At 36.6% G+C, this 22,062-nt stretch overlaps 1 protein-coding gene across 2 annotated transcripts in view; it reads right to left on the bottom strand.

Moving 5' to 3' along the window:
* The window catches only part of VTA1 (vesicle trafficking 1), a 70,499-nt gene that overhangs the window by 4,731 nt on the left and 43,706 nt on the right, over positions 1–22,062 (bottom strand). Inside the window, exons 5-7 of one of the 2 annotated variants that reach the window (XM_027551720.1) lie at positions 15,850–15,958; positions 10,823–10,996; positions 3,010–3,090 (exon numbers count right to left, since the gene is read on the bottom strand). In XM_027551720.1, coding sequence (XP_027407521.1) covers positions 3,010–3,090; positions 10,823–10,996; positions 15,850–15,958 — 364 coding nt within the window. Of the gene's footprint in view, positions 1–3,009; positions 3,091–10,822; positions 11,000–15,849; positions 15,959–22,062 lie in introns of both variants that reach the window. The other variant, XM_027551719.1, reaches the window with a different exon arrangement.

The raw sequence follows: 22,062 nt of genomic DNA, 5'->3' as shown, positions 1-22,062 counted from the left end.
GGCAATTTGATTTCTGGTTCCTCTGCCTTTTCTAAATCCAGCTTGAACATCTGGAAGTTCTTGGTTCATGAACTGTTGAAACCTAGCTTGGAGAATTTAGAGCATTACCTTGCTAGCGTGTGACATGAGTGCAACTGTGTGGCAGTTTGAGCATTCTTTGGCATTGCCTTTCTTTGGGATTGGAATGAAAACTGACCTTTTCCAGTCCTGTGGCCACTGCTGAGTTTTCCAAATTTGCTGGCATATTGAGTGCAGCACTTTCACAGCATCATCCTTTAGGATTTGAAATAGCTCAGCTGGAATTCCATCATCTCCACTAGTTTTGTTCACAGTGATGCTTGCTCAGGCCCACTTGACTTCACATTCCAGGATGTCTAGCTCTAGTGAGTGATGATACCACTGTGGTTATCTTGGTCATGAAGATCTTTTTTTGCGTAGTTCTTTCATGTATTCTTGCCACGTCTTACTATCTTCTGCTTCTGTTAGGGCCACATCGTTTCTGTCCTTTATTGTGCCCATCTTTGCATGAAATGTTCCCCTGGTATCTTTACTTTTCTTGAAGAGATCTCTAGTCTTTCCCATTCTTTTGTTTTCTTTTCATTGATCACTTAGGAAGGTTTTCTTATCTCTCCTTGTTATTCTTTGGAACTCTGGATTCAGATGTGTATCTTTCCTTTTCTCCTTTGCCTTTTGCATCTCTTCTTTTCTCAGCTATTTGTAAGGCCTCCTCTCTGCTATAAAAGGTAAAGGATTTAGCCACTTACACTCTTTCCTTCTTTCTTACCCTGTCTCCTCCTAAATTTATTATTTTTTTTTCAAATTGCTTAGTTGCTTACTTCTGTCTTCTCATTTCATCAACTCTAGAAAAAATTTCAACATTTTACTTTCGGACACTCCCCCTAAACAGAGCCTTCTTTTATTCCACCTTTCAACCTCTTGAAATACCTCTCTTTACCTTCAACTTGTCAGTGTTGATTCATATTCTGTCTTGAATAAAATACTGTTTGTGATAAGCCTATGCCATTTCAAGGAGAATGTTCTTTGTGTCCAAGTCAAACAAAATCCCTTTTCTTATATTTCATAATTCTATTATTGTTCAAAATCATGGCATATTTCAGTTTGCTTCTTACTTGAAATTTCTTGTACAATTTAAAATGTTTTCTTGGATATTTTCGTTCTTATTGGCAGACAAATTCTATGGCTTCTTATCCATTTCTTTCACATTCTATAGCTGTTTATTGTATATATTGCATGGAATCCACTTCAGTTTTCTTAAAAGAGGGGGGGATTTGATTTTCTAATTTTAGAGCAACTGCTTTTCAAGCCTATGGAAAAGTTGTCAATGGAATTTTTCCTGTTAGGTGACGTAAGATTAATTCCACCATTTCTTATATCTCATATTTCTTTTCTTGGTTATCACTCTTCTCTTGATGGAGTATATCCTCTGGTAACTTCTTTAGAAATGGTATGTGGTAGGTGAAACTTCAGAATCCTTACATATTTAACAATATTTATTCTGCATTCATACCTGACAGTTTGGTTGGGTAAGATGGCAGACTTAGCATATGTAATTTTTTCTTCTGAAACCATATTAAAATGATAAGGTAAAACAAAAGGAAATAAATCCTAAAATGGAAGGAAAAGCAGTGAAGTCAAAGAGTGTAAAAACTGGAACAGGTAACTGATGAGATTTAAAGAAATTTCTAGAAAACTAGAAATTAAATGGAGGTATGCCGTTAGATGGCCTTCCCTGATGGTTCAGACAGTAAAGAATCTGCCTGTAATGCAGAAGACTTGGGTTTGATCCTTACGTCAGGAAGATGTCCTGGAGAAGGGAATGACAACCCATTTCAGTACCCTCGCCTGGAGAATTCCATGGACAGAGGAGACTGGTGGGCTACAGTCCATGGAGTTGCAAACAGTCACACACAACTGAGTGGCTAACACACATGCTGTTAGATAAGAGTGGAAAAACATTCCAACTCAAAATATGTTTATAGGAGGCCTTTATGTGGAGCTTACCCAGAGAAACTTCAGAGATGGTCTAGCTATATGAGGAGTGGGGTTAGGGGTCTTTACTCCATCAGTCTCACCTTCCTCACTCTATCAGCCTCTGCATACGTGCGCATCCTTAGCCCTACTGCACTGCCATCTCTCACATGACACTCTAGGTTAAAAACATAGAGAATGTCTCTCTAAAATCATGGAATTGACCTCCTAGATGGAGCGAGGACTGACAAGGTATGTGCGGTACACCCCTTGCCATTCCCCTCCAAGAAAAAAATCTTTTCATCCATGGCTGAGATGCAGGAGGAAGCTGAATAGCCTGTTTTCACAAGCGAGAACAGAAAAATCAAGTGGGAAAACAGACCTGCAGACATAACATCAGGGGAAATTCAATGACAGCTACTGAAAGTAACCAATCAAGGTCTTCATCTTACATATAAAAGGACTAATCTCATCAGACATATGAAGAAAATTCTGAAAAAGACTAAATTAAACAAAGAGAACACCCGAGTTGTTCTGTTTCTTTCCAGAAAAGCTAGAAAGATTGGAATTAATAAACTCATCCCTTAGCCTATGAACCAATCAGTCAAAATAACAATCCTCAGAGACTTCTATCTTCAACTATGGTTAGTTTCTCCTTCTTAGATAATCTACTAACTCAGTGCAGGTAAAGAAGATTATAATCAAATCACGAGGTAATCTTGAACTAAACTAACAGAAGCTTCCACGATAGCTTTGGTTACATGTTTGTACCACTATATCCAGCAGTACATAAAAAAAGGAATTGTTTAAAAAAAAAAGGCGGTGGGGAATGCCTCTGGATTTAAATATTTTTGATCTAAGAAATAATCTTGGTTTATTGGAGAATTTGGCAAATAAAGACATTTAAAGAAGTGTATTTCAAATTACCCAGACATTCAAATATAGTCATCCCAAGATAAAAGCACAAAACAATGACCCGAAATAGGAGATACACTATACCTCATAAAATAGCTGACTTACCCTGGGAAACTGTACTGAAGAGTGCAGGATCAATGGCCGGAATAGTCTGTGGAGTAGGCTGGATAGTGTTACTTGTTACACCTGCAAATCAGAAAACCACAAATGAGTACACAAGTGTTACACCCTCAATCCTCTTAATTATATACTAGGAAAGCACTCAGAGGATCATGGAAGAATCTCATTACTTCACTTAATTACTTTCCTGAAATCTCAATGAACTGTAATTTGATATACATCTTATTTGATGTTGGAGGCTGGTATAGGAAATATGCAGAAAAATATATTTTGAGCATTTACATAGATGTGTTATGAGGCAATATATATTCTTATTATATATTTTGCATTTTCTATCACATCTACTTCTTAAAGGTGCTTCTCAATAAAGCTTACCATATATCTGTAGAAGTAACAGATTCTATTCCTACCTTTTAATTTCTTAAATAGTTGAATAATTTTGAGGACAAGATAGGATATAATTATGATTTAGTTTAACTTATGGAATGAGTCCCATTTCATCTCTGTCAATGAAATTTAAAAATTATATATTCCAATTTTCCAGTTTATATGTTTTTAAGACAGTATTTTACACACCGAAGAAGCAATTAATTATGACTTCCTATTAGAACTTGTCATGACTATCATATTCAGTGGATAACTAGCATTCTTGATTAATGCTAAGTAATATACTAAAGACTATTAATCATCTAAAAAATTAACATAAACTGTTGAAACTTCCAGAGTTTCAATTAACAAGATGATTCAATCAATAAGAAAGCAAATGAAGAAGAAAAGCTGATTACTCTCAATCAACAGACTCAAAGGAAAAGCAGGACTCTTCTGCCCCAGGCCAAGAGGTTCAATCTGAATAGGCAATGTGTAGTAGGGGCTTCCCAGGTGGCTCAGTAGTAAAGACTCTGACTGCCAAGCAGCAGATGAGAGTTTGATCCCTGGGTTGGGAAGATCCCCGGGAGAAGGAAATGACAACCCACTCCAGTATTCTTGCCTGGGAAATTCCATGGACGGAGGAGCCTGGCTTGCTATAATCCACGGGGTTGCAAACAGTCAGACTGTAACTTAGTGACTAAACAGCAGTAGCGTGAAGTAGGTAAGACACGAGGACAACAAGAAAGAGCGGGAGAGAGAGCGAAAACCAACTGGGGAGTTTTTAGGGGCAATGAGAGTCTAGAGCTATGGTTTGACTTAAGTTCTCAAATATATTCTGCAGGTACGAATTTTACTTGAAGGACTTCTTGACTTTGAAGGACCTTATTATTTCCCACGCAAACACGACTGAGCGACTGATCTGATCTGATTATTTCCCACCCAAAGGAAAAACAGTTTAAATATATACTATTTTATATCATTCAATTTTGTTTTGGCAAACTAGTTTCACTTTCACAGCCTTGGTGCTATTTTTATTAAGTCATACCAATCCTGCTTTTAAATTAAAAACAGAACAAAAATTTCCAAAGGGGTATGGATGAAAAGTACAAATTTTAAGTAGCCAAAAAACAAACAAACAAACCCCGAAAAAAGGGTGGAAAAAAGTGAAACGCTTACCTCTCATTCTAATCCACTTGAGGGCTATCACTAGTTTCTAGGGCACCCTTCTAGTCACACAAAAATATGCGTGTTTTCAGATCAGTGTATGTATGTAATAATAAAGAAATGTACTTTGCTAAGAAATCTGTGTTCTTGCCTAAATCAAAATCTCTGGTCAAACTCCTCACTCTGTGGAGAAGGCATACTTCAGCATATGTGTTGTTAATATATTAAGATTTTGCTAATGGTAATATGTCTGCATACTGTACTGTTCTGTGCATTTTTCACGTAATATGCCTTAGCAATAATTCCAGATTAAAATATATAAATCTGCCTTGTTCTTTTTAATGGGTATATATAATGGTGTTCTATTACATACATGAACACACATTTTATAATGCTATCCATCACTGAGGACATTTAGGTTGTTTCCAATCTTCTGCTATAGCTAATACCAGCAAATAATCTTATACAGTGTATACATATATATGTATGAATTTATTTATAGGAAAAATTATATAACTGCAAAGTCAAGAGACATACAAATTTAAATTGACCAATTCAACAACTATGTTTTGCTTGATTTAAAAAATGCTAACAAAATATATATATGTGTGTGTGCACAGTAGCTCAGTCCTGTCCAACTCTTTTCAGCCCCAGGGACTCTAGCCCACCAGGCTCCTCTGTCCATGGAATTTTCCAGGCAAGAATACTGGAGTGGGTTGCCACTTCCTCCTCCATGGGATCTTCCTGACCCAGGGATCAAACCCATGTCTCCTGGGTCTCCTGCACTGACAGGGTGATTCTTACCACTGTGCCACCTGGGAAGGCCTAACAAAATTTATTAAGTTATAAACTTATGACATAATTCTCCCATAAGACTTGAACTTTCGAAGGCAAATAATTACACAAAATAATTTTTTTTTTTAACTTAGAATGCAAGATTCAACAGGGCTCTTTAGAAACTACCTAGTGAAGTCCAGGCAGTTGAAGCAGCTGAGCATAAAAACAAAGGTAGGTGACTACATATATTTTTCACACAGATTTTAAGAAAAAAAGAGTAAGTTGACAACTCTTCACATATAATCTGGATATCAATGTCACTTCTTACTAAGTAATTTGTGTTTCTGAGTATATTAAAATCCTCCTAACAAACCTCTTTCTCTATGGAGAAGGCAAAGTTTCCTTGGTCAGCATCCTGCATTAATTTTTAAATGCTTCCTTGCACATCTCCAGATTATTAAGTAGGCAATATTACTTAACAAGAACAAAAGAGAATTTACAGAGATAATCTATTATGTATTATGTGTGTGTGTGTGTTAAGCTGCTTCAGTCATATCTGACTCTTTGTGACTCCATGGACTGTAGACAGCCAGGCTTGTCTGTCCGTGGGATTCTCCAGATAAGAACACTGGAGTTGGTTGCCATTTCCTCCTCCAGGGGATCTTCTGGACGCTGGGATCGAACCTGCGTCTCTTATGTCTCCTGCATTGGCATGTGGGTTTTATACCACTAGCGTCACCTGGGAAGACCATTATGTATTATAATAAAATTTTATTTGAGTGATACGAAAAAAAGAAAACCCCACAAATAGTCTGCATTTATTAAGAACTCTGATCAGAGTCATTCAACCAAAGCTTGAACTGACAGTATAGGCTGCTCAACAAGTCTTACGCAGCAGTGAGAAAACACAGCTTCTCATCTGTCTCCATGTATAGGGACCAAGGCCTATGTTCTTGGCAGTTACCATGACATGTTCCTGTGGGGGCCTAGCAGAGGCTCAACTAAGTGTATAAACACCAGTTAAATTAGTAAGAATGGTTTTTAGTTTATGTTAATTTATTTTTTTAAAATGCCCTAAGTTACTTATTTTTCCTTCTTACCTCAATTTGTAAAGGTTTCACTTGTTATTTTGCAAACTGGTTGTAGCCTGTTATACTACAATATGTTGGAGTGATGTCACCATAAAAACAATCCTAGGGAAGGCAGAAGTGTGTTGGAAATTTCTATCACTTGACAAAAAGGAAATGTTAACAAGTAACTTCTGGCTAATTTTTTTTAGCAGATGGTTTTTACACAGCCTATTTGATGAGTTTATATACACTTAAAAATTAAATACTTTATGACTTCTAATTAAGTACTAAATTGTTCTCCTGACTGCATGGTGTAGGAATTCTAGAAAAAGAGAAATGAGTGTTGGAAGAAAACTCGAGAAGATGATGCAAGAAGTATAATTAAACAAAACCCTGAATGGCATTAACATTTGAAGAGGCAGTGAAAGAGAAAGACATGGTAACTACGAGGAACACTGTAAGCAAATGTAGGAACAGTGGGTTGAGTAAACTTCAGAATAATCATGGAAAATAGTGCTGACAGAAACAGTCAGGCCAGAATACAAAACACTGTGAAGGCTGGACAGCAGAGCTCAAATGCAGTCCTTCTGTCACTTAAAAGAACAACAATAAAAGAGCTAAGTTTTTGATCTAGATATGAGGTGAGCTGCCTTTATAATTATAAGGTTTGCATTAATTCTAAACTAATTTTTCATCTATTTAGACTTACTACTGAGATGTTCTTCCTCGATATTTACAGACTGTAGAAAGCGTATTTCAAGAGAAGGAAAAAACGGTAGGCTGTATGACCTCTATCTGATAGAACACAGCGGTAAAAGCACAAAGAACCAAACACTTGGCTGTTTAATCACTAAACCCGCCCTCCTTGCACCCTCTTTGCTTTTCTGTGGAAGAACTAAACACTGTATATTAGTACATACTATTCTTTGCAGCTATCTTAAGGATTTCCCTTTGATAAAAGTACATCCTGGACCTTTATATGAGAGAAAGTAAATCATTCTTGAAGTGAGTAAGAAGGGAAACATCTGCTATATTTATAAACTGACAATGTTATTTCATTTTCTATTGGGTAACCATGAACTAATTTTTTAAAACTGTTTTAAATGTAATAGAAAAATTTGCCAGCAAACAGGTTATTTCCATATCTAAGCCAATCTTAAGGAGAAAAATATTATGAGAAATGTAGGTTTTAATCTGATAGAACTTTAGTTTTTCAGAGGAAGGGAAATAGAAGGGAGGTGACAAAAACATGAAATCCGAAAGACTTGGGTTCCAATTCTAGGACTGTCACTTATTAGCTATGCTAGTATGTATATTTTTTCAGGATAATGGCTTTTCTTTAGTTTGAAAATTAGGGATACCACTATCTAATATAGTTCTGTTAGCGTAAGTTTATGAAATAGCCACAATAACTATTTAAGTCTGTAAGAACATATACCTGATGCCTTAAAGCAATTCTAAGATTTTCAATTTTATGCCTCATGCTAAAGAACATAAGTGGGGGAAAAAAAATAAGGCTAATGCCACATTTAAATGGATCGAAATGAACTATTTATGCCAGAAAACTTCCTAAAATAAATAGAAGACTACTTCTTGATATCTATCTTTATGTCTGGATATTCTAAGCAGGAGTCTGTTAGTTTGAATATATGAAATTCATGTTCTATCACCTCCGTTGTACAAAAACAGACACAAAGTTTGTGTCTGTTCTGTCCTATGAACCATTGTCATATGGTTCAACCTGTTACAACCCTCCTACTAGAAGTATACTTTCCATCTCATATGTTTGATTATAGACATCCTGTAAATATGTAAAAATGGCAACCCACTCCAGTATTCTTGCCTAGGAAACCCCATGGACAAAGTCTGAGCCTGGTGGGTGACAGTCCATGGGGTCGCAAAGAGTCGGACAAGACTTAGCAGCGGAGCACACAATGTAAATATATGCATATATGCCTCTACCATAACTCTGCCCTAAGACACACTGAGCAACAATACCCTTAGTCAATCTTTTTGTAAGGTCAAGGCCTTATCCACAACTCTGACACTTGTCCTGATTCACAAAATAATTTTAAGTGTTCATTAACTTGCTATTAAATATCCTTTCTTTGGCACACAAATAGGAAGGAAGGTTATAAAAAAAGGAAGCTAATTTGCTGAACACTGATTTTGTGTTAGACACAGTAATCAATTTTCATACTTTTTCCTCTTTAATAATTGAAACAACTATAAGAAGTATGATTAATTTCATTTTGAAACAGGAAAAACCTAGAGAGAGAAAAGATGGTAACAGCAGAGTTTGTGGTCTAACAAGGAGTAGAAACTAGTAACAAATACTATGTGATTCCCAAGTGCATTTTATTTTCACTTTGTCCTTCTGTGAGGATGACTGTTGGAGGCTCTAGGTCAGTGTTTAAACTTACTAGTATATTCGAGCAGTATTTATCGAAGGCAAATACATCTAAGTATGTAGCTGGTTTTGCTTAGTTCATTCTACAATGGAAATACTGAACATTCCTGAGAGATAATAAAATATTTAAAACAATGTTCCATGAAATTTTACTTACAAAACTAATGCAAATTGGTCTATTAATGCCATTACATAGACCATAACGCAATGAAAAGTCAGGCAGGGTAAAATTTAGAGAATGATGATACAAAAGAGATCAGCATTAAAACAACCATGTTCATCAATATGCTTAAGACAAAAATGTTTGTGGTATTTATAGATGATATGAAGTTGAAAGTTTTAAAATAGAAGGGAAGAGAAAAATAGGAGGGAAGAGACTAATCACACACCTACAGTGGTCAAAATAGAAAACTTAAATGTTGTTCAACTCATGCAAAATAACCTAAACGGTTTGGGTAAACAGAAGCTGAAAATCTGGAAGTCAATGAAGTAACGGTGAATAACAGAAATAGTAGAAAGCAAGGCTCAAAGGCAACTTTTATTCTATTAAACATTTTGAAATATATATTTTACTACCATAGATTACTCATAGACTGAGATAAAAGTAAAAGTTTAAAAACAATTTTTGGAAAAAAATTTTATTAAAGTTAAGCTTTATTTAAATTACGGTTTTAAACGCCCTTCTATTTGGAAGTACAGGTGATTCTCTGTCAACAATACAAGAAAACAAAGGAGTAGCTGTCTGCAACTTTAAACAATTTATCTACTGACACTGACTTATTCTTGGAAACTAGTTTTGTCAGATTATTTTTTTCTATGTAAACAAGGTATATAGTACTAATTTTGGAGAAGGCAATGGCACCCCACTCCAGTACTCTTGCCTGGAAAATCCCATGGATGGAGGAGCCTGGTAGGCTTCAGACCATGGGGTCGAGAAGAGTTGCACACGACTGAGTGACTTCACTTTCACTTTTCCCTTTCATGCATTGGAGAAGGAAATGGCAACCCACTCCAGTGTTCTTGCCTGGAGAATCCCAGGGACGGGGGAGTCTGGTGGGCTACCGTCTATGGGGTTGCACAGAGTCGGACACGACTGAAGCGACTTAGCAGCAGCAGTACTAATTTATCCAAAGAGTAGATATCACTTTGGTGGTTTATTTTTAGACATGTTTGTAATATTAAACAAACAAACCTGAAACCCCTCCTTTCACTTGTCTGTGCTACTGAGATTCTGTGCCTCAAAGCCGGCTCCTTCACCAATAATACCCATATTGAGGGTAGAGGCAGGGTCTTAGGGAAATGAGTCAAGAGAAAAATGGATCTTGTGATCATAGTAGGAGTCTGACTGACACTCCTATAAATAAGACCCACTCACTTCAGTGCTATTCTTGAACAGCAGTGAAAAGGAAAGAAAGGGAGGGGAAGAAAAAGAAAAGGGAAACACACACGAAAAGTACAGACACTATGAGGCCCGGTGGTGGTGGTACAAGTTGTATCTGACTCTTTTGCAACCCCATGGACTTAGCTCACCAGGCTCCTCTGTCCATGGGATTTCCTATACGGGAGTGGGTTGCCATTTCTCCACGGGATATCCCAAGCCAGGAATGGAACCTGGGTCTCCAGCTTGGCGGGCAGATTTTTTACCACTGAGCCACCAGGGACACTATAGACATAGAGACACTATAGACATAGACACTCTACTTATTAATAAAATATATAGTAAATAGTAATCAATTACACATAAATATTCTGTCATTTTTAAAAAAATTAAAATACAACTAGTATTAAAATTTCAATGAACACAATATTGTAAAGCAAATATCTTTCAATTTAAAAAATATATAAATTAAAAAAACTTCAGTGAAAAGGATTCTTTTTGTGGGTTCAAGTGGAATTTAAAGACCACTTTGTGCTTTAGGACCATCATTATGAGGCAAAAATAAGATAAGAGGAGCAGTTGTTATTTATGAAAGGAAGAGTTCAAACCTGTTAAGTTTCAACTTCCTACCTGTGCTGTGAGGCACTTCTGCTGGGGTATTAGCTGGAGCGTGGGCACCGGGGGGAATCTGGATTCCAGTATAGCTGCTCGATGGCATGTTGCTTGGGTCATATGTGGAAGATGACGGCTGAAGTGGCTGAGTGGGCAGAGAGGTGGCTCCAGCATCTTCATTTTCCTCAACATCTACTATATGATATACATGAAATGTTAAACGAGGTCCAGACAGTTCTTGATTTATGGTTTTGTCTTTTTTTTAAAACGGTAGTGTAAAAGTGATATGGTTTTGGTAGAAACTATACTTTGAATTTTTATCTTTTCCCAGGCAGCGGTAAGTGGTATAGTATTCTCTTTGATGCTGGGCAGTGGGAGCCACAGCTCCCAGTCAGCCACGAGATCACAAAAGTAAATTACTGATACACTCACAACCATTCTCTTTTTCACTTTCAGTATACTAGTCAATAAATTACACGAGATACTCAACACTGTATTACAAAATAGACTTTGTGCTAGATGATTCTGCCCAGCTGTAGGTTAAGGTGGGCTGGGCTAAGCGATGATGTTCAGTAAGGTAGGCTATAAAATGCATTTCAAATCATAGTTATTTCAAATTTATGATGGGTTTATCAGGATATTACCCCATTGTAAGTTGAGGAAATCTGTATTTTGAAATAAGAATGCCAAATATTCTTCTGATATATGAACATGACAGACCTTCAAGTGCAATTCTATTTAATACAGTTGATACGCAGCTTCTCTTAAAATAATTGTTTTAACTTTTTCCTTTTCTTACAATACTTAGTTGTCCCTGGCAATATGAATAACATTTCTTTAAATTAATACTTTCCAACTCTGTAAGATCTATGCATATATTATATTTTTCTTAAAAGTAAATTCTTTAAACTCATTCTTAAAATTTATGGGAAAAAAAGGACTTTTCAGCAAAACATACCACATTTATGCTTTCCCTAAGAGCTCTATTTTCTGACAGCTGCCTTTTACTCAAGATTTATTGTTTACTAGCTATTAAATGATTACCTGTGTGTTTGTTATTCAACAAATTAATCAACAAAAACAAAGGAATGAAATTTCACATTGAGCTGTCTATGTAGAAAGGAGTAATAAAGAGTTAGCCACTTTTGGGAATTTTACTAAGTGAACTTGTAGATGTTATATATACTAACATAATTTCTTCCCATATTAGAGAACTCTAACACAAACATCCTGGAAAGGAAAAAAACAAACAAACATAAAGACACTGGAGAGTGAACAAAGGACACTTAAGAGAGTTTGGACAGACATGCACACTCTGCTATATTTAAAATGGATAACTAACAAGGACCTACTGTGTAGCACATGGAACTCTGCTCAATGTTACGTGGCAGCCAAGATGCGAGGGGAGTATGGCGGAGAAGGGACACATGTACATATATGGCTGAGACTCTTCCTTGTTCACATGAAATTATCACAACATTGTTAATGAGCTCCACCCCAATACAAAATAAAATGTTACCAAAAAAAAAAAAAAGTTGGTAGAAATTAGAATGAAGATGAGCCCTGACAGAAGAAATCTCACCAGGGAAGGTTTGCTTTCATGTCGCTTTTCACCTGAGGGCACCCAAAAGTATGCAAAAAAAGGAGTTGCAGAGAAGTGAGCCTTGAAATGCTTGTATGAACCTCAACTAAATACCTATATGGCCCTTAAATTATGCAGGCAGACTCAGGGAAGGGTCTAAGGAGCCCTGAAGAAAGCAACAGCCTTAAAGCTGAAACAAAAGAGGGGCAGTTTAGGCAAGTTAATTGTCTGCTAGAACAAGAATCAAGACTTTGCAAAGGAAGATAATTGAATGCAGAGGAGCTACAAAGGTTATCAATAACAAAAATTAGAGATACGGGGGGAGGGGAGAGGATGAAAATGTGACCAGATGCAGGTGAAAAAGAGACACAGGAAAAGACCCTGATGTGACCCAGATATTGAAATTAGTGGAAAATAACTCTAAAGCAAATACTATAAATAAGTTCAAGGCCATGGAGAAAAATGTAGTCATAATGAAAAAAAAAAAAAAAAAGAAGAAAAACTCAAAATTACCTTCATTAGTTTTTATTGCTGAAGTATAGGTTAATGTTGACCATTTAAAAAGAATACCATTTTGCAGATACTGAAAGCAAGTGGATGCGGAAACTCAAGGGTTTGAATGTTAACAGATTCCCCTTCAGCTAAGCCTAAATTTTTCCTAGAATGCTTTTTTGTATCAATTGTATGACTTCCTTCTGTACTTTTAGACAATATGGTAATACAGTACTGTTCAAAAATAAGAATATTTTTTTTTCTCTTCCTCTAAACTAACAAAGGTACAGTATTTATTTTTTGGCTGCACTGCACAGCATATACAATCTTAGTTTCCCAACCGGGGACTGAACACATGTCCCCTGCATTGGAAGCTCAGTGGAAGCTTCTACTGGACCATGAGGGGAGTTCCTAGTATCTATTATTTTTTACTAGCTTTACTAGACTTATAGAACAACAGAAAATTAGACTTTTATTAAACATAGTATCTTTTATACCTAGAATATCTTGTAAAATTTAATAATACAAGGAATACAATGCTACATTGAGAAAAAGAAAAATCAGTTTTAAAGAAAAGGTTTTGAATACGTATTCAGATTTCATGACATCCTCTTTTAGACCCATAAGCCATTTCTAAGCAGACACTGTTAGATGTTACGACATTAACACCTAATTATGACACCAGGCCACATTTTAAATTATTTAATAGGTTGAAAAGTATATAGTGAAAATATTCTCTTTTATATTTTAAAGGATTATTAGTATTCTATAGCTAACAATTTTGTACTACCCAGAAGCTCTATAAAATGGAATGAAAATAATGAATAAAAACTACAAACTCAGTTTAAGCTAATTTTGGGAAATTAAAACAAAAATTATATAGTATGTACTTAATAATCTACAATATTATAGAGGACCTAAAATAACCATTTCAGAACAAAAGAGACCATGATAATGATCAAAATGTAACACTTCCTACTTTCAAGAGAAATTAAAATTTTTAAGATGAGAGAAGTCATTGATCCTCAGAGTACATGAAAAACAAATTGATCATTAGGTATTTCAATGTGTCTAGAATGACACCTCTGAAATACTACTGAAGAGTATAATGATATGTTTAAAACAACAAAGATTTTTTCATTTTCTTTTTTTTAAGATATTTTCATTTTCAATGTGTATTTAAGAATTGAGACATAAATCAAATGTCTGAAATTATGAATATTACATGTCTTTTTACATTTACTACATGTATGTGTATGTACCTTACTTAAATTAACAGAAGTGCCTCTGCTTCAGTTTCTAATCTAATAGGATTAGTAAAGGTGAAGAAAGGCTGGTTCCATCTTTGCTTTTAATTCTTAAGCAATCCATTCTCCCTGGGTTATCCAATATTTAATTTAGGTTCACTTCTTCCTTTTAAACTGACAACTCCAAAATATCACTTTTAGCCTAGACCTTTCTTTTGAAATCTTGGGTAGAATATCTAATTGCCCTTGAACTTCTTCAAGGAGTAATCACATTAACATCTCACCAGAAACCAAACTGCTGGCCCTTGATCTTGGATTTTCCAGACTCCATAACTGTGAGAAAATAAATACCCTTTGTTTAAGCCGTTCAGTCTATGGTACTTTGCTGCGGCAGCCCTAGCAGGCTAAGCCAACAGGAGACAGGAGGAGGAAATAAAGACGGTAAGGTAGGTCGGTGCCATATCATGGTGAGTCTTGCCTGTTAGGCTAAGGATCTCAGATCTTTTCTTTTGGACAACTGGAAATGACTAGTTGTTCTGTACAAAGCAGTAGTGACATAAAACATTCTGACTATGGACAGCATTAAAGCAGGGAGAAAAGTATGCAAAACATTCCAAAATATTAAATGAAAAAGTGAGAAATAAAGTTGTGGCGATAAACTTTAAAAAACCCAATTTCACTATTGTGATGTAAATAAGCCCAAAACTTAATCATGCTGTAGAACAGTCAACTTTAAACACTTAATAACAACTTAGTATTACAGTATACACGCTGTAGTGTTAGTAAAAAGAGCATAGGACTTAAAGAGTAAGAACTCCATTTCTGGTTCCCTTCTCTGTGGGTCTATGAAATCTGGACAGCTAAAACTTGAAACCTCAGTTTCCTCTTTTGCAAACAAGAATAACATCAAGTGTCAAAGATTTCTGAGGGTGTGCTATATATAAAAGGCTATCTAAAGATTAAACAAGTGTTCTTCAGAAATAGCAAAAAATTCACTTGAAATGCTATATGAAAGCTTGCATTCTAGAAGAGTTGCAAGAGTTTACACGTAGTAGCTACATGTACAACTATGGTGCTGCTTTTTTTAACTGAATGGTATTATAAAATTCTAAATAGACCTCTTAAGTGAATGCATAAATAAGCCAACCACCCAGATGCATCAATAGAACAGTGTGTATATTACCAACTGTGTTAACAAAGTGAGGATATATATTCCTATTTACTAGTAATTTATTAAAAAATAATTTCCATAAAGATATACAAAATACTAAAAAAATATTTACTTCTTTTGGTTTCAGTAGAATCTGGGATAATAAAGACTATGGTGGAAATGAGAAATTCACTCAATATTTTTTACATACTCTATTACAAATTTTGTGAAAGTATTACCTACCCCCCCTTCCCCCTCCAAAACTCACCTTATTAAAAAATAAGTTTTCAGTTTTCTCTATGGATTGGAAACATTTTATAGATTATGAAAGGACCACCTGTCCCATGTAGCAGTGAAATCTGATCAGATGCAGGAGAAAACCAAGCCATTCTGTTGTTGACACAAACAGATATTGAGCAGTTCTGCCTTAATTTTTCACTTGTCCCTAAGTTTATAATTTTACACCTGATTTTGGACCTGATGAAGGAAATAAAATGGTTTCCAAAAATTCTGAATAATAATATATTGAACAGTTATGATTCCACTAAATCATTTCACTTATATAAATACATACCATTATCTTCTTCAATCCCAACAGGCCCTGCTTGAGGAGTCTCTCCATTCTTTAAACAATTATGAATATATGTTGCCTTCCACCTTGCATACTTTCTGTGTTTCACATTCTAAAAGAAATATTTTTATGTCAATGTTAGGCTGCAGTAAAGAAGTCAAATAAAACTATACATTATGATGACCGATATCATACTTCCAGATAAAACCTATTTTTGCATGGTACAGCTCTGGAATATTCTGGCAATCTCCCCACCTCATCACTGGATTCTACCAACTGCCTAGGGCATGACAAACTTTGTGAAAAGCCATCTTCCTCAAGACACATAACTAGTTCTCTTTTAAGGTTTCATGTTTCAGAAAAGGACTACAATGGGACTATGGGAGTGTCCCTCCAACGAACTTGCAACTCTTAATGCGTAGGAGAGAGAGGTCAAATGGAATTTAAAATTAAATATAAAAGAAAACAGCAATTTTCACTAAAGAGGGAAAAATTATCTGTACAAATCTACAAAAACTAAGATGCTATAGTGGCCAAAGCAAACACATGAACAACTGACTGGCAGCTAGGCAAACTTTACCTTTTAACTTGTGTTATTTAACAGCTCTAAACATCATTTACCTCAGTTCTAAAAAGGGGGAAATAATACATCACAGGGTCGCTGGAAAGAGAACTGGAAATCAGTGAAAAACCTGCTAGTTACCTCTTGTTTCTTAATACTTTTTCTATAGTCATGGATCAGTGGTATTGCTATCACCTGGGAGCCTGTTAGAAATGCACTCTTCAAGTCCAACTGAGACCCACTGAACCAAAATACTCTATCAAGAGACCCTTCCCCCCCTCTGGTGATTTGTATGTACAGGAAAGCTGGAGAAGGCACATGACTTTGTCATGTTGAAAACAACTGTAATTAGCCTGTTGTAAAGATCCATTAAGTCATCAATAACTACAAGTACTGCATACGGTCCAGATACTCAGTTGAGTATTCTGTAATGTGAGATTCTTTACATACTGCTATAGATAAGTGCGTCTCTGTAGCTAAAACGGTAAAGAATCTGCCTGTGATGCAGGAGACCCAGGTTCGATCCCTGGGTCGGAAAGATCCCCTGGAGAGGGAATGGCAACCCACTCCAGTATTCTTGCCTGGACGATTCCGTGGACAGAAGAGCCTGGCGGGCTACAGTCCGTGGGGTTGCAAAGAGTCGAACATGACTGAGTGACTAACACTACACCACACCATCAACTAGCAGTATTGGTGTCTGTGTACTCGGTCGCTCAGTCAGAAGAGACTCTTTGTGACCCCATGGACTGTAGTCCGCCAGGCCCCTCTGCCCATGGGATTTCCCGGCAGGAATACTGAAGTGGGTTGCTATTTCCTGCTACAGGGGATCTTCCTGGCCAGGGATCAAACCTGTCTGGCATCTCCTGCATTGGCAGGCAAATTCTTTACCACTGTGCCACTTGGGAAGCCCTAGGTAAGTAGTATATAAAAACCTAAAAAAAAGTAACCCTCCAAATGACTGAACTTGCATATTTAATTTTTCTTCTCTTAATAATTATCTCATATATTCAATTCCTTAAAAAGTTCCATACTTTGATTCTAATTTTCTTCCAGGTACAATTATATTTTGCTCCACTTCACAAAGAAGCTTTTCAGAAGCATCCATATTTAAAGTCTTCAGTTTTTTATCATTCAATTCACTCCAGGGGATCTTTCCTGTTCTGTGCCCACGCATGGCAGTCTCTACCTTACTTAATTTTAAGTAGTCAGTTCGACTGAGGAATTGCTCTTGCTAACGTCACCAAAAGCCTATTCCACACGCTAGTAAATCCAACCAACACTTTCAGGCATCATTTTACCAAACTTGTCAGCAGCATATTAAACATGAGACCATCCAAACTTTGTGAAACATTCTATTTCTGGTTTTATGACACTATATTCTGTTTTCCCTAACATCTTTCTGGCTGCTAATCCTTTATCTGATCTCCAAATAACCCTAAGTACCCTGTCCAAGCAGAGACTGTAATTTGGTGGGCTAAATCAATGCTGACTCATACAATTTTAAATATGAATTATATTTTCCACATAATTCAATACTAGAAAAGGCACAGAAAATCCAAATTCTTAACTTCTTGTTTAAAAAATGGAAGCTCTAATAACATTAGGGCCATATTTATTTGGTACTAATAATCCTAGTAGAGTTCATTTGCTACTAATTATCCTAGTAAAGTACCAAACAAGAAGTTAAGAATTTGGATTTTCTGTGCCTTTTCTAGTATTGAATTATGTGGAAAATATACTTCATATTTAAAACTGTATGAGTCAGTAGAGGCAACCCCTTGCAGATGATGCACTAATGTTCAGATTTGTCTGTTCTCTCTATACTACCACCCCGCTCCCTCACCTCCCTCTCTAGTTCACATACCCTTATCAGTTGTCATTTATTATCTCACCGTGGGCTGTCTTCATCCATTGTACTTCCTGCCAGATTCCTGCAGGCCTCAGGACTCATGTCTTACAGCTTATTTTCTTACCTCTCCATACTCATTCTCATGGTTTTAAATACTACCTTCATCTTTATTCCTAAATTTATATATCTAGCTAGAATTTGCTTCTGACAAATATCCAGAGACTACACCTGGATGTCTCATGTACAACTCAAAGTAACTTGTCCCCAACTGTTCTCTTGACCCACCCCCCAACTCCTTCCTCCACAGAATTTCATTCTCCCAGGTCAGAAGTCTTTGGGAATTAAGTTTTGCACCTTTCGCTTACCCTGTGTCTCTCTACTGACTCCCTCATCTAATTTATCAGGACCCCAGTTGATTATGCTTCTGATAACTATCTAGAACTGGTCTTATCTCCCCATTTTCTCTGTAACAGCCCCTTAATCTGCCTCCTTTCTTGTATTCTTGCCTTATCCCCAGTACACCTCTATCATTCAGTCTTCAGAGTAGAATGATCTTTCAAGATATAAATCGATTCATGTCAGTTTTTTTAATGGCTTCCAGTGTACTTAAAATACAAAACAAACTTTAACTCTAGCTACAGATCCTACTTTACTTGGTTCCTGACTGTTCAATTTCCTCTAATGTTCTTATCTATTCACTTGCCACAAACAAGCTACCCTGGCAGCTTTTTTTCTGTTCCTAAACACATGGGTCCCACTGTATTCCCTCTGCCTTTTCCCCTTTTCTCATCTAGCTAACTCTTAAGCTCATTCTTCATATATCAGAATGAACATCATTTCCTCTGAAATCTTCTCCTGATTTCCCCAAAATTTTCTCGTATTTTAGAAAACATTATTTACCACAATTTAGTTGCATTTTATATGTATGTTTATGAAGCCCCCTAGACCACAACAGGCATATTCTAAAATATAAGCTCTTCAAAGGTAGGATCTATGTCTGTCTGTTGTTAATGACACATTAAGCACTTAGTTTGGTGACTAGCATACAGTAGCTGCCCAACAAATACATGCATCTCAGATATATGATAGCTTAAATGATTAGGATGGCAGTTATTCTGTTTAATATACAGATTTATTATTTGTGGTGGCAAAGGAGAAGGCAATGGCACCCCACTCCAGTACTCTTGCCTGGAAAATCCCATGGATGGAGGAGCCTGGTAGGCTGCAGTCCATGGGGTTGCTGAGGGTCTGACATGACTGAGCAATTTCACTTTCTCTTTTCACTTTCATGCACTGGAGAAGGAAATGGCAACCCACTCCAGTGTTCTTGCCTGGAGAATCCCAGGGACAGGGGAGCCTGGTGGGCTGCCATCTATGGGGTCACACAGAGTCGGACACGACTGAAGCGACTCGTCCGCAGCAGCAGCAGTGACTACTAAGTTTAGGATGTTCAGTTAAATTTACTATATACTTAGGTAGAATGTTATGAAATATTCAGTGTTTGACTATTTTTGACATATAGAAATAGCATTATCATCTGGTTCAACTTTTCCCCCCCTCCACTCCCATTCTTTCAGAATAAGCAATGTCTGCTAAATAAAACATGGAGTTTCCTCATTAGTTTCACTGTTTCAAAATCCTGAACAATAGGGACTGAAGCTCTGCAAAGAGTGAATTCGTCCCACACTTAAAAATCTCTAGGTTTGCATGTTTTCTTGAATTAAGTATCTGTAAAATAACATTATTTTAAAACTTTTACTATTAACCTATACTTCAGCAAATAAGTTAATATATTATTTCTGTTTTTAGGGAACTAATCATCTTGTTATGGATATAGAATTAAAATATAAATGAGAATTACTATACAAAATAGAGTAGTGAGGGAGTACTACAGATTTTCTTGGAGTAAGTAAAGCAAAGAGTTCCCCGAATGAAGAAAAAAACAGGAATAAAGGATAAATGGTAAAGCAAAAAGTACTTCAGTTTGGTCTTGCAGGACGGATATGATGTGAAAAAATGGTAGAAAGCAATAAGACTATTCTATGGAGAAGTATAAGCAAAGTCAGAAAGGCAGAAACATACAAGGTGGACAGGGAATGAGGGAAAAGAAATAAATTTTGCCATGGGTATAAGATATATATTAGAGACTACTGGAGTAAGTAAGCTAAATTCAAGATAGGATTAAAATCTTGGACAAAAATGTTTAGTCTATAGGTTATAAGTAGGGAAATCCACTAGACCATTCAGGTATGACCTAAATCAAATCCCTTACAATTATACAGTGGAAGTGACAAAGAGATTCAAGCAATCAGATCTGACAGACAGAGTGCCTGAAGAACTATGGATGGAGGTTCATGACACTGTAAAGGAGGGAGTGATCAAGACCATCCCCAAGAAAAAGAAATGCAAAAAGGCAAAATGGTTGTCTGAGGAGGTCTTACAAATAGCTGAGAAAAGAAGAGAAGCTAAAAGAAAAGGAGAAAAGAAAAGATATATCTATTCGAATGCAGAGTTCCAAAGAATCACAAGGAGAAATAAGAAAGGTTTCCTCAGTGATCAATGCAAAGAAATAGAGGAAAACAACAGAATGGGAAAGACTAGAGATGTCTTCAAGAAAATTAGAGATACCAAGGGAACATTTCAGGCAAAGACAGGCACAACAAAGGACAGAAATGGTAGGGACCTAACAGAAGCAGAAGGTATTAAGAAGATGTGGCAAGAATACACAGAACTGTACAAAAAAGATCTTCACAACCCAGATAATCATGATGGTATGATCACTCACCTACAGCTAGCCATCCTGGAATGCGAAGTGAACTGTGCCTGAGGAAGCATCACTATGAACAAAGCTAGTGGAGGTGATGGAATTCCAGCTGAGCTATTTCAAATCCTAAAAGATGATGCTGTGAAAGTGCTGCACTCAATATGCCAGCAAATTTGGAAAACTCAGCAGTGGCCATGGGACTGGAAAAGATCAGCTTTCATTCCAATCCCAAAGAAAGGCAATGCCAAAGAATGTTCAAACCACCACACAATTGCACTCATTTCACGCACTAGCAGAGTAATGCTCAAAATTTTCCAAGCTAGGCTTCAACAGTATGTGAACTGTGAACTTCCAGATATTCAAGCTGGATTTAGAAAAGGCAGAGGAACCAGAGATCAAACTGCGAACATCCGTTGGATGACAGAAAAAGCAAGAGAATACCAGAAAAACATCTACTTCTGCTTTATTGACTACGCCAAAGCCTTTGTGTGGATCACAACAAACTGTGGAAAATTCAAGAGAAGGGATATCAGACCACCTTACCTGCCTCCTGAGAAATCTGTATGCAGGTCAAGAAGCAACAGTTAGAACTAGACATGGAACAACGGATCGGTTCCAAATTGGGAAAGGAATACATCAAGGCTGTATATTGTCACCCTGCTTATTTAACTTCTATGCACAATACATCATGCAAAATGCTGGGCTGGATGAAGCACAAGCTGGAATCAAGACTGCAGGGAGAAGTACCAATGACCTCAGATATGTAGACAATGCCACCCTTATGGCAGAAATCAAAGAAGAACTAAAGAGCCTCTTGATGAAAGTGAAAGAGGACAGTGAAAAAGCTGGCTTAAAACTCAACATTCAAAAAACTAAGATCATGGCATCTGGTCCCATCACTTCATGGCAATTAGATGGGGAAACAATGGAATCAGTGACAGACTTTATTTTGGGGGGCTCCAAAATCACTGCAGATGGTGATTGCAGCCATGAAATTAAAAGATGCTTGCTCCTGGAAAGAAAAGCTATGACCAACCTAGA

Source organism: Bos indicus x Bos taurus, chromosome 9, assembly GCF_003369695.1.
Source record: "Bos indicus x Bos taurus breed Angus x Brahman F1 hybrid chromosome 9, Bos_hybrid_MaternalHap_v2.0, whole genome shotgun sequence".
Taxonomy (NCBI): domain Eukaryota; kingdom Metazoa; phylum Chordata; class Mammalia; order Artiodactyla; family Bovidae; genus Bos; species Bos indicus x Bos taurus.
This window is presented reverse-complemented; position numbering and strand designations above follow the sequence as displayed.